The 11,559-nt window shown below is 38.1% G+C and overlaps 1 protein-coding gene and 1 non-coding gene across 2 annotated transcripts; both read right to left on the reverse strand.

The window, feature by feature from the left end:
* Positions 1-4,515: 4,515 nt before the first annotated feature.
* On the reverse strand, positions 4,516-4,586 carry TRNAG-CCC. Its single transcript has one exon. It is a non-coding gene; the product is annotated as a tRNA-Gly (tRNA).
* Positions 4,587-5,733: 1,147 nt separating this feature from the next.
* LOC122043807 (cell wall protein IFF6-like) lies at positions 5,734-6,183 on the reverse strand. The gene has a single exon (XM_042604384.1). It carries the CDS (start codon positions 6,181-6,183, stop codon positions 5,734-5,736), a length of 450 nt encoding a protein of 149 aa, XP_042460318.1.
* Between the last annotated feature and the right edge of the window lie 5,376 nt (positions 6,184-11,559).

Genomic DNA, 11,559 nt, shown 5'->3' on the forward strand with positions numbered 1-11,559 from the left:
CTATCCTAGAGTACATATCATAAGAACATAGTGAGCATGCTTAGTTAGATCTTAAATTTCTCTAAATCTTTTATTCATGTCTTGGCCGAAAGTTTCAAGAAGTAACCTTAGGTTTTTAAGCAATCTAACCTCATGGAAGAACACATGAACTACTTGTACCATAACTTCTTGCTTAGTTTTTTCTTAAAGAAAGTACTCTTGTGAAGAGGAAGAAGAAACTTCTCTTCCTAGTTTTCCCTTTTTCTTCTCTTGCTTGTAAGGAGTAGATCTTGAGGACTTCTTCTTGTGAATTAGTTTTCTTAGGAAGAAAACCTTATCTTGGATTTCGGAAATGAGAGAGAGGAGGGCTTTAGGTCTCGGTGGAGGAGGAAGAAGGAGGAGGAAGAAGAAGGAGGAAGAAGTAGCCAAAATTTTCTTTCCCTTCTCTTCTCTCATTCCTATTTATTCTCAATGAGGATGAAAATGTCCCAATTCATCCCCTTGACTCCTCTATTCTCTCACCCTCTTCATTCCCACGAAAATAGCAAGAAGGAAGGAGAAGAAGACAACTTGTCTTTGTCTTTTGCTTGCTTCTTTTCTTAACCAAGAGGAAGAGGAGGAAAGCTATTTGATTTTCTCTTGCTCCCTTCCTTAATCTTACTCTTACTTTTAACTACAATTTTCATTCTTTTCTATTCATGTATCATTCATGACTCTAGTGGTTATCATGCACCAATTTAGCTTTATCTATTATGAAAGGTTCATGGTTCAAACCTTAGCTTCTTTTTTTTTTCTTTTTATTTACACTTGGTTCTATTTCCATTTTTCTTTTATTCTAAAAGAGAATACCCATATGTATAGCTTAAATATTTCGTGGGTGTTACAAGAAATTGGTTAGATATAAGAGTAAAGGGAGATTAAATTTCTCACCGAAACTGTCGGGCAGTCAAACTTGGATGAGGCTAAGCCCGACAATATACATAACACCCTCCACAATCAGCTTGTGAATGTTGAACTTCCGATCGAATAGTTTACCGAATAGTTTACCCGAGGCAGTGAGGTAGATTGGCTCCCACTTGAATACATCTAGTTTGAGAGCCGTGTGTAATTTCATTTGCTAGTCGATTAGGAAGATTACTAGAGAGGCTGGTCAGATATAAAAGTAATGTGACTTCTAACGTTTGTTGGAAGAGGACATTTTATCAAAGAAAACGGAGCCCACTCGGGCTTGGAAGATAAAAACACCCGGCTTAGAGTTCTTTGGATAACAGAAATAATAGAAGACTTAAGGGTGTAGGGGGACTCGGTACAGACAGAATAGTATGATGACTTCATATAGTAACCTAATGGAATTTAGAGCTAACTACTGAAGCAGAATATGGAACTAGCTACAAATTTTGATGAAGAAGGAATATAAGGGGAAACGAAGAGTGGCTAAAAATTAATCCTTGAAGAAAGTCAAGTAGCCATCAGGGAGAGGTTGGGACGATTGTAGCCAATTAGAATGATGATGTGATGATCATGGGAGAGATTGTAAGTAAGACGCATTTGATCCACTTCCCTTCCTTTGAAGTCGGAGGTGGTGGAAGTGCACCAGAGGTCGTGGATAGTGGTAGGAGGAACAACAACCATGAGAAAGAGGACAAGTGAACGAAGAAGGGGAGAAAAAATGAACTTACACTAGAAAGATGGAACTTGAACAATTGTCAGTAACAAAGAACGAAGGTGAGAATGAAGGCGAGGAAGAAGACAAAGAGGAGAATGTGAAAACGATAAGAGTTGCATCGAATATTGTAAACCTTAAAACCCTAGTGGTGGCCTCTTTTAGCCGTTCAATCAAGGGAGCAAAGGAGAGAGGATTAATTGAGATCGTTGAATTTGAACTTTTAGATATCACATCAAATCTCAACAGTAGCCTGTCATTTCATATATTCTTTTTACATGCATACACCATGTGGTGGAAAAATACAAGCCACATTTATTAGGGATGAGAGACAGTAAGCAGGCTTATGATAAAAATGCATACTCATCATACTAAGCATTAATGGTGAGTGATATGCCCTATTTTCAAGGCACTAGTGTGATGTCAGCTTGAGCTGAGAGGCGGAACAAGGACTGAGCGTCCGATCGGATAACGAGAGACATAAGAAACATAAGAGTCTAGTCAGCCAGACTTGCGCCTCCTTTGACTAAACTTGAAGGGTAGGCTTGTGATACGGGGAATAAGGTATGACCCCTAAAGATGGGATCAAAATCAAGAAGGTCGGTCAATGTAGAGGTCAAATTTAGGGGGAGCAACGGTCAGGGCTTGCAGGGTTGCCTGATTCGGCCGAGCGGCCAGTCTAATCAGACCCTCTGCCCGGTCGAATCCCAAGTCCCTCCGATCGTCTTAGTTTTGAGTTTTTGAGTCGAGTGATACAGTCAACTGGACCCTTTGGCCGGTCAGATTCTAAGTCCCTTTGGCTCGATGAAATCTCATGCCATCCTAGCTCCATTGATAGCCGAGTCCTCTCAGCCCAGTCGGTTAGCCTAGAGGCAAGCCGACTCTCTGCTCGACCTGACATCGAGTCATCAGGAAGATCGAGTCCTCAAAAAGGCCAACATTACACACCCAACCCGACTTGACGTCAAAAAGGACTCAGCTGGTTTATCAGCAGAAACGTATCAAGGGTCCATCAACCCAACAACCTAATATTCCTTTTTGATATTTAGCATAACAATTGTCAAAAAACTAAGGAAATATTCCCTGTGCACGTCGTACGACAGAAGCTTCTACTCTGCAAAATACAAAAATAGTGAGTCCAATTTGGAAAAGGTGTTAGAATGTCAGAACGGTTGGTATATTTTTAGAAATACATCGAGGTTCGTGTACAGAGAAAAGTAAGCACTATATAAGGGGTCTCCTCTAAAGACGTAGGTACGCAACGCTACGTAGTCTCTACGCTCTTAATATCACTGTTCTTGGTTCTTCATTTTCTTCACTTGCAATCTAACTTGAGTGTTGGAGTGTCTGCGTCAGGAACCTCTCCCTGGCCAGGCGACTAACGCTCTCCCATCTTTTAGCTTTCTTTGGATGCGCAAGCTCGCTCGACCACTCTACTTCTAGCTCAAAGTCTTCTAGAGGTCAACAACAGAGCCACCTACCCAATGCTTCATTTTCTCAGATTTCATACAAGATTATCTCAATTTGGTAATTTTCAAATGTATGAATCATAAAAAAAAATATTTAGAATTTTCATCATTTAGAAAAGAAATATTGATTTATCTAATTGAATCTTTTTCAACTAATAAATCTGTTAAATTTATATTTATATTTTCCTATTATGCTGCATCATATATATTTTAAATAATAATTTCATTGATATTATTTAAAAATTTATATTCATGATCTATTAAGTCGTCTTTTTCTGAATTACTATTATTTTTTATTAATATTAATATTTGACGAATTAGATTTGTAATCATTAGAAAATTCTTGATGAAAAAACTTTTATCCTAAAGTATTATCTTATGGTAAAAGTTCAATTTGTTTTTCATTTAAATTTTTAATTATATTATTTTCTCAGTTTAGATTTTAATTATTAGTAATAAATTTATGATTAAATAAATTCTTCTATTTTTTCCATAAGTTTTATATATTCAGAATCATTTTTTTTAACAAACATGTTTATATTCAAATAATAATAATAATAATAATAATAATAATAATAATATAAGTCTCTACTTATTATCAAAATAAAATTTCTTAAAATTAAATGAATAATAAGATTTGATTTATACCGTGTAACTTCAATTTATAGATATCGTTCAAACTTTCACCCTCGAAGGAATTCTCTCTTTCTCATGAGAAGAAGAATAGAACAAAATAATAAGAGTCCACCATCCCAGCCACAGTCAAATGCACAGTCAAGCACCGAAGACAAAGAACATATAACCTGGCATTCATTGGATTAGGTAACAGTCTTATAAATTAGTGTGGTATAATTACAAAATATGATGGGAAAAGATAAATATATAATTAAATTATAGTCATTAAAGACATAGGTGGAAGAGGTAAAAGAGCCCAACAATCGAAGTATCATTGCATGTCAGCATGATGCAATTGCAACATTAATTACTTGACAATTAAATATTTTATAAAAAAATAAATAAAGATTTGTAATCATAATTGCCCTAATTTTATTGGGCTCTGAGCATAGACCTTAATAATCTATATGGGCATAATTTGTTCTTTAGTTCATAGACCGACATCGAAGATTCGTGGCAAGATTAACTTTTGATACTTTCTTAATCTGCAACATGAAAAAGTTTAGAAGAATGCCTACTCGATGTCATTATCCAAATGAATCTTAGTTAGGATCCTAAATATTTGGATTGATAATTTAATATCCTTCCACGAAAATCGAAATCATAGCCTCGAGCATATTAGAAAAATCCTTCTAAGACCGCCATAAAAATATTAGAAGAAAGGAGTAAATCAATAAACAAATGACCATGTGCTTATTTTGAAGTTCGGCATTTCTTGAACAAAAAAATTGCGCATCCGGGGAATCGAACCCCGGTCAGTACCGTGGGAGGGTACTATGATACCACTACACCAGATGCGCTACTGTGCATCATATTTCCATCTACATTTTTTGACCGGTAAAATTGACTTTAGTTCGTTTTTTTCCGATTGTTTTTTAAATTAAAATATTTGTTTAAGATTTTATTTTTATGGTTCAGGTTTCCAATTAGGTTATAATATTTAAGTTAATTTTTTAAAAAATTTTAACTTCTAGAGTTTAAGTTTTCTAATTAGACTATAGTATTTAGTTAAAAGAAAAATTAAAAATAAAATAAATTTAAGTATTTACGGAGTATTGTAATATGTTTAAAAGATATATTATTATATTTGAGATTTATATAAGGAAATGTTAATTTTTTAAAAAAATTACGTAGCTATGTCGATTAATTTTAAGAAGATCTACACAATCTTATAGAAATGATACAATCTTATTGAAATTTTCATTTATTAATATATAATAAACTATTATTATATAAGGGTAAATTAATCTTTTATTATTATTTTATTATCTATTTATATTTTTTTTCTTTTGTAAATCTAAGTTTTTTAGTAATATAATTTGTTAGCATCTTTTTACGGTTACCACTTTCTCTTCTTTACTTTGTGATGTCTTTATACTCTATTTGTATTCTTTACTTTGTTTACCCCGCTTATCATTAAATAAATTGAAAAATACTTCCAGTGAGATGTCCTATTAGTTCAGCGTTGTCAATTGACCATTAAAAAAAATTATTCGTTAATTTATCAAAATTAAAACCTGATCTTTAGCTACTTATAAAAAAAATAAAAAAAAACACTCTAGGGCTGCATCATTGCCTTAGGGCAACATATTTATACTTTTGATCTCATATAATATATATATTTTTATTTCGCACCATATAGTTTTTTATATCATGATTAATACACTTATTAATGTATTATCACATTTAGTGCAGTACGACTGTGGTAGTTAGTTTCAAAGTATTCGTCGAAGTTGAAAATGAAATGAAGCGAGGCTGAGAAAATGCGGCAAAGTGAAATTCAGCCTATCCAAATTTTTTCGAGTTCAACCCATTGACCGAACACACGGTTGAAAAAAAAAAGAAGAGATACAAGAACGCTTTCTTTTTAATACGTGTGATGATTATGTGTGCGTATGGGACACGCACTTATTTGAATAGATAGCTCACCGGTATAATTGACTCAGATTAATTATGACCACCCCTACCGGATCCGGATCCGGATCCATATCCATGGCCTTCACCGTAGCCTGAACCCGAACCCTCTCCGTTTCCGGATCCCGAACCGTGGCCTTCTCCGTACCCGTGTCCCTCTCCGTACCCGGACCCGCTCCCATTTCCTTGACCTGCGCCGGACCCTGCGCCCGAACCGGCAGACGAGCCTGCGCCAGAACCTGAGCCAGAACCGGCGTACGAGCCGGCAGATGAGCCAGCACCCGAACCAGAGGACGAAGCGGACCCCGAGCCTGATCCGGATCCCGAGGCGGAGCCTGAGCCACCGAGGCCTAAACCCAGGCCGAGGCCGAGTCCGAGTCCGAGATCTTTACGTGCCGGGCGGCCGGCTGCGGCGGCCGCCGCAACCGAGAGAAGCAGCAGCAGCAGAGCCACCGCAGCAGAAGAAGCTCTCATGGCCGCCATTGGTGCTCAAATCTGAAGCTCCCAAATCAATGCTCGAACTCGATCAGAGTCTGCGATGATAGATGGAGGAAGGAGGAGGAACCATTTATAGGCGATGGAGTGGGTGGGATCTGAAGGTACATCTATCGCCATGGCCGAAAGCTGAAGAAGATGCGGCTGAGAGATGAGAAGCAGCAGGTAGTGGGTCTTATCAACTGATTGCATGGCGGCGCAGTATGACAAAGCATGCACGTTTTCTAACACTAATTAATGTCGTTTAGTAGGGACAATACTATCTGTGCATATGTTTCCTCTGAGAAAATGAACGAAACTAATGGCGGGGTTTGACTCCCAACAATCCATGATTAGTGTTCTAATGGAACGTGTCAACTGTTAGGAAGAAATAGTTGCTCCACTACAGATTTGTTTAAGGTTATTCTTAGCTCTTTCAAGTGTGTGGCTCTGAGAAGAGCCAACACTGCATTCCACTATTCCACTCTCAAGATAGAAGATACACCGTGCGTCTGTGTTAGGTTCAGACTCGTGGTTAGAGTCTGAGTCATGGTTCGGGTAGCCAAGATCAATTAACATCCAGGTCTGAGTCGCGTTCGGCTTCAGTAACCTTGCTGGGAGCCGCAGACTGCACTTGCTTGGAAATCCACCAAGAAACAGAATTGCTTTTTGCAGAGTGAACAATACAAATGACAGCGCTGAGTTTATATATATCGCATTCACAGCAGATCAGAGATCTCAAGGAAAGCGATGGAGCTCGGGCCTCACCGCTGCTTTGCTTCTCTACGCTCGATTCCAAACAGAGCCAGCGCATCTCTCTGCTCTAGTTCAGCGTCCGTGGAAAACTTTACGAATCTAAATCATTTTCCGTTTGAACCGAATAAATTATCTGTCAAGCTCGTTGATATATTTGATGGTGAGAAAGAATGATGGGATGGGAGGTGAGTGAGGGACTGGTGGAGATCGGACCACCGTGGTGGTGGGCTCTGTTTTCGGTCCCTGCGCACATGGGAGCTGCTGCTGCTCCTCTGTTCAGTCTCTGTTGTTGCTGTTGCCACTGCAGCATCTCCTTTTATGACTGTATATTTTCTCTTCCCTATGCTGTTCTACTGATGTTTCGGCTACAATATTCAAATACTTGGGGGACCGATAATGGGGATTATTATTTTGGATGAGCAGCCATAAAATAAGTGTACTTGGAGAAGTTCCACAACGGGAATGAAAGTAGATTCACGTGTGCCAACTTGATCGATGAGAGGTCGATGCATGTCTGATTCGATTCAATCAACACTTGAAATCGTTATAAACGCATGTGGGAGGGTGCATATCTACCACTCGCGTAATGATATCTGCCTCTACTCCAGTTTTTCTCCTGGCCTTCCAGACTTTGCTCGAGAAGTGGCAAGAAGCGCAGCCGGAGTGCTCTGCTCTTCGTTGTCTTCGTTCCTTTGAAAATTTCTCTCTTTATTAGAGCATCTCAGTAATCTCTCTCCTTCTTCCTTGAGGAAACTGAGGTAGCATCTAACAGCCCCATTAAACCGCAGCTGCAGGAGCAGGAGCAGAGCAGGAACAGGAACAGGAGTCGACGGCGGAGGAAATCTTGCTGAAGTGCAAGCCAAGAAGTGCTCTCTTCTTCTCCTACAAAAATGCGATTTTTATTCGAGCCTAGAAGTTTCCTTTGCAATCTTTTCTGGTGAAAGATGAGGTAGGAAGGAGCAGCGCCAGCCATTAAAACGCAGAAGCAGGATACTTGCATCGCTGCTCGCTCAATCAGTACTCTACCTCCTCTGCTTCATTTCACGATGGAGAAGAACACAACGAGCTGCCGTCGGCGGCGGCGACGGCGGCGGAGGTGGAAATGTTGCCGACTCAGCTTGCCGTAGTCTTTGGATTTCGGAGACGATGTTCGCAGCCATGGCAAGCTGAAGACGAAGCCCAAAATCCACAGCAGGAGGTCTCATGGATGCTGTGATATTGGCGTAAGCGGCTCAATCAATTTCTTCTTCTTTTCTTCAACGCTTCTCTCTTCCTCCCGGCTTCGGTCACTTTCGATCTTGTTGGTAGTTCATAATAGCAAGATGCTGCTTTTGTGATGCTTCTCCTCGTGATTTTGCTGGTTCCTGTAAGTTTCATGACGAGCTCCTGAGAATGGAGGAGAATCAAAGAGTTCTGCAATAAATTTTCATTTTTTTTTAAACAAAATATACAAAAGCCTTCGATCACTCGTACTAAACTTAATTGTAAATTAAAATTTTAACAATAACTTTTAAATCTTTTACAAACCGAGCTGAAAGTTAAGGGCCTAGCTACATGGAACTGAGAAATGAAAATGAATTTTCGAGTCTTTTGAATGTCCATGCACACACAGCTTGCTTGTGATCAACAGGCTAGTGCAGATGCAGCATGATGGTGCTTAAAAATATAAAATCCAATTATAAAATATATAATAGAACTAGAAGATAAGACAGACCAAATTGGCATTTAGTTTCCTATTTATTTTGTTGGGTACAGGACTGATCCAAATTTAAGAACACTGCAAATTGTTAGCAGATCCCTAGTAGATATATTGGATGCCTGACTTTACTAGTACTATAGAACTAACTAAAGAAGCATGAAGACAGCTTCAAATCCGTCATACATCTGTCAAGCAGTAGGATAATTTCTCATCTATTAATGTCAATTGACTGAATCAAAATCAAAAGTCATTTTGATTGAATATTTAGAAAAACCATCTTGGTATATATTTAGTGCCAAAAAATGTTGTCAATTAGTTTTGAGGTGTACTCTTCAGCATAGTTCTTCATAAGGACGATGCAGAATGATGATCTATATGTCTCAAATGCAAGGCCTGTAATTTTATATATATTGCTCGTTTTTGTAACAAACTAACAATATAGAGGATCACTATGGATTAACTTATAGCTAAATAAATTTGAAACAAGAAATGTTCTGTTAGGAAAAGAAAAATAACAGCCACACTTTTAAAATGAATAAACAAGATAATAGTTTCAGTTTCTTAATTCCCAATGAAGATGAATGATTTCAGTTATTTCATCAAAGTGTAAATTAATAATACTGGATTTTAGACACTCGGGAAAATACAAACCATATACGTACTTCGCGTGCACAGAAAATACTGACAGAAACACTTCTAAACTCTAATTTGGTGGAGTTAAACCTATCACCGGTTTGATTAGAGGCATTCTAGAAAAAGATTTCCCAGCAGCCAAAACAAGCTCAAACAAGACAGCACAGGGCCATGCACATATAAAAAAATTACGTAAAACCAAGTGTTTTGGTTATGATTATATCATGTAAGAAATATTATCATATTAAAAAGAAAATTCTAGGAAACAACTATACATGATGGTAAAAGAACAAGTTGGGGCATGATGGCAAGAGTACCACCAGCCCCCTACCTTGCCACCAGCACTCTACCGACTTCCCCTTCTTTCTCTCGTTTACTCTCCTCCCATCTTCTTTCCTTGACCTTCCTTGTCACCAAGAGATCGCCTCAACTAACTATCAAAGTTTCTATCACACTGAAATCAATATTTGCTTGTTTCTACTTGTTATATGAGATGAAGTTCTCCAGATCGTCATGCTTATTATCGGTATAGTAACAAACACTACAAAAAGAATCAAGATGACTGACAGAAATTAAATACTATTGGTAACCGACTGAATTTAATTTTCATCGGGCTGCTTAGTGTTACCAATGGAATGTTTCTTCCGTCGGTAATATAAAATAAATTCTCGACGGAAATCACATTCCGTCGATAATAACTGATAAAATTTGATTTCCGTCGGTATAACATAGGGTTACCAACAGAATTATTGTTCCGTCGGTAATATCAAATACAATTACTGACGGAATATCGATTCCATCGGTAATTTCAAATGGATATACCGACAAAATCTATATTCCGTTGCTAATCTCCGACGGACTACCAACGGAATCTTTTTCCATCGGTAAGTCTGATTAAAATTAGGGCACTGTCTCGATTTTCTTTTCCTCATCCTCAATGCGACTTTGGCTTCTTCTCCCCAAATTTCCAGCACTCCGGCGATTCTTTGGTAAGTCTCTCCGCCCCCTCTCTCCCTCTTCTCGACGTCGACAGTGATTAGCGACCAGCACATCATGCGACTGGAGCTGTGCTGGCCGCTAGCACCCGGCTGTGCCTACCTCTAGCACCCGGTTGTGCCTACCACCAGCTCCCGGCTCTGCATACCTCTAGCACCTGGCTGTGCCTGCCGCCAGCACCCGGCTAGCTTCTTTGCCAGCCACTAATACACAGGTTGGGCGATCGACTGTTGGTCGTGGCTAGAAGTGTGGCTGATCGCCACCTGTTGGTCGTGGTTGCCAGTTTGGCCAACAGCTATTGGTCTTGCCATGAATTTTTCCTATCTTGTGATTAATTTTAGTTATTTTTTTTATTTTGTAGTATATTTACTGTGAAGGGGAGCCTTGGCGCAATAGTAAAGTTATTACCATATGATCAAAAGATCACGGATTCGAATCCTAAAAACGACCTCTTGTCAAAAGCAGGGTAAGGCTGCGTACAATGGATCCTTCCTCGGGACCCCGCATGGCAAGAGCTTCGTGCACCGGGCTGCCCTTCTTGTAGTATATTTATTGTCCTTCTCCGATTGGACTACACATTTTCAGGTATAATTTATTAAACAATATTTATAGGCTATTTTACATAGAGGAATTTAGATGTATAACATGATATAGTCATTTTGTTATTATAATGTTGGTATATTTACATTTAAGATAATTTTAAATTCTAAATTTAATAGTTTTAGCAACTCATGTACTTTGTAACAAATTGTATGAAATTGTATTTTCATTAGGTGATAATGCATATGAACAAAGTTTGGATGTATAATAGATTAAATAATGGATTTATTAGAGATGATTTTATTACTGAAGTTGAACAGTTTGTGAATTTTGCTAAAAGTCATCCATGTGAATGATGCTAAGTTACGGTGTCCATATAACTAATCTAAATGTAGAAATAGAGTCTTCCGTGATGAAGATATCGTGAAAGTATATATATATGTAGAAATAGTTTTGTGTCAAATTACTACAATTTGGTGTTGTGACGGAGAGCCTTATTTTTATGATCAATTGGACCTTCTGGTGGTTCGTCATCTGACACAACTATTATTGAGGAATCATCAACTAATGATATTGCAATGCAATCAATGGTTACGATGCGATGAATGCAGTTGATTATTCCAATATAGATGAAATATCAACACCTGAATGTCAACAATTATATGAAATGTTAAAAACTAGTGAAAGAGAAGTGTGAGAAGGCATTGCTTTTGGTTATTCCCAACTGTCATCTACTGTAAGGTTATTGAATATGAAAGCAG

The sequence above is a fragment of the Zingiber officinale genome, chromosome 2A (genome assembly GCF_018446385.1).
Source record: "Zingiber officinale cultivar Zhangliang chromosome 2A, Zo_v1.1, whole genome shotgun sequence".
Taxonomy (NCBI): domain Eukaryota; kingdom Viridiplantae; phylum Streptophyta; class Magnoliopsida; order Zingiberales; family Zingiberaceae; genus Zingiber; species Zingiber officinale.

Excerpts from the sequence above, each read along its gene's own strand:
- LOC122043807 (XM_042604384.1), bottom strand. The coding sequence starts at position 6,183 with ATGGCGGCCATGAGAGCTTCTTCTGCTGCGGTGGCTCTGCTGCTGCTG.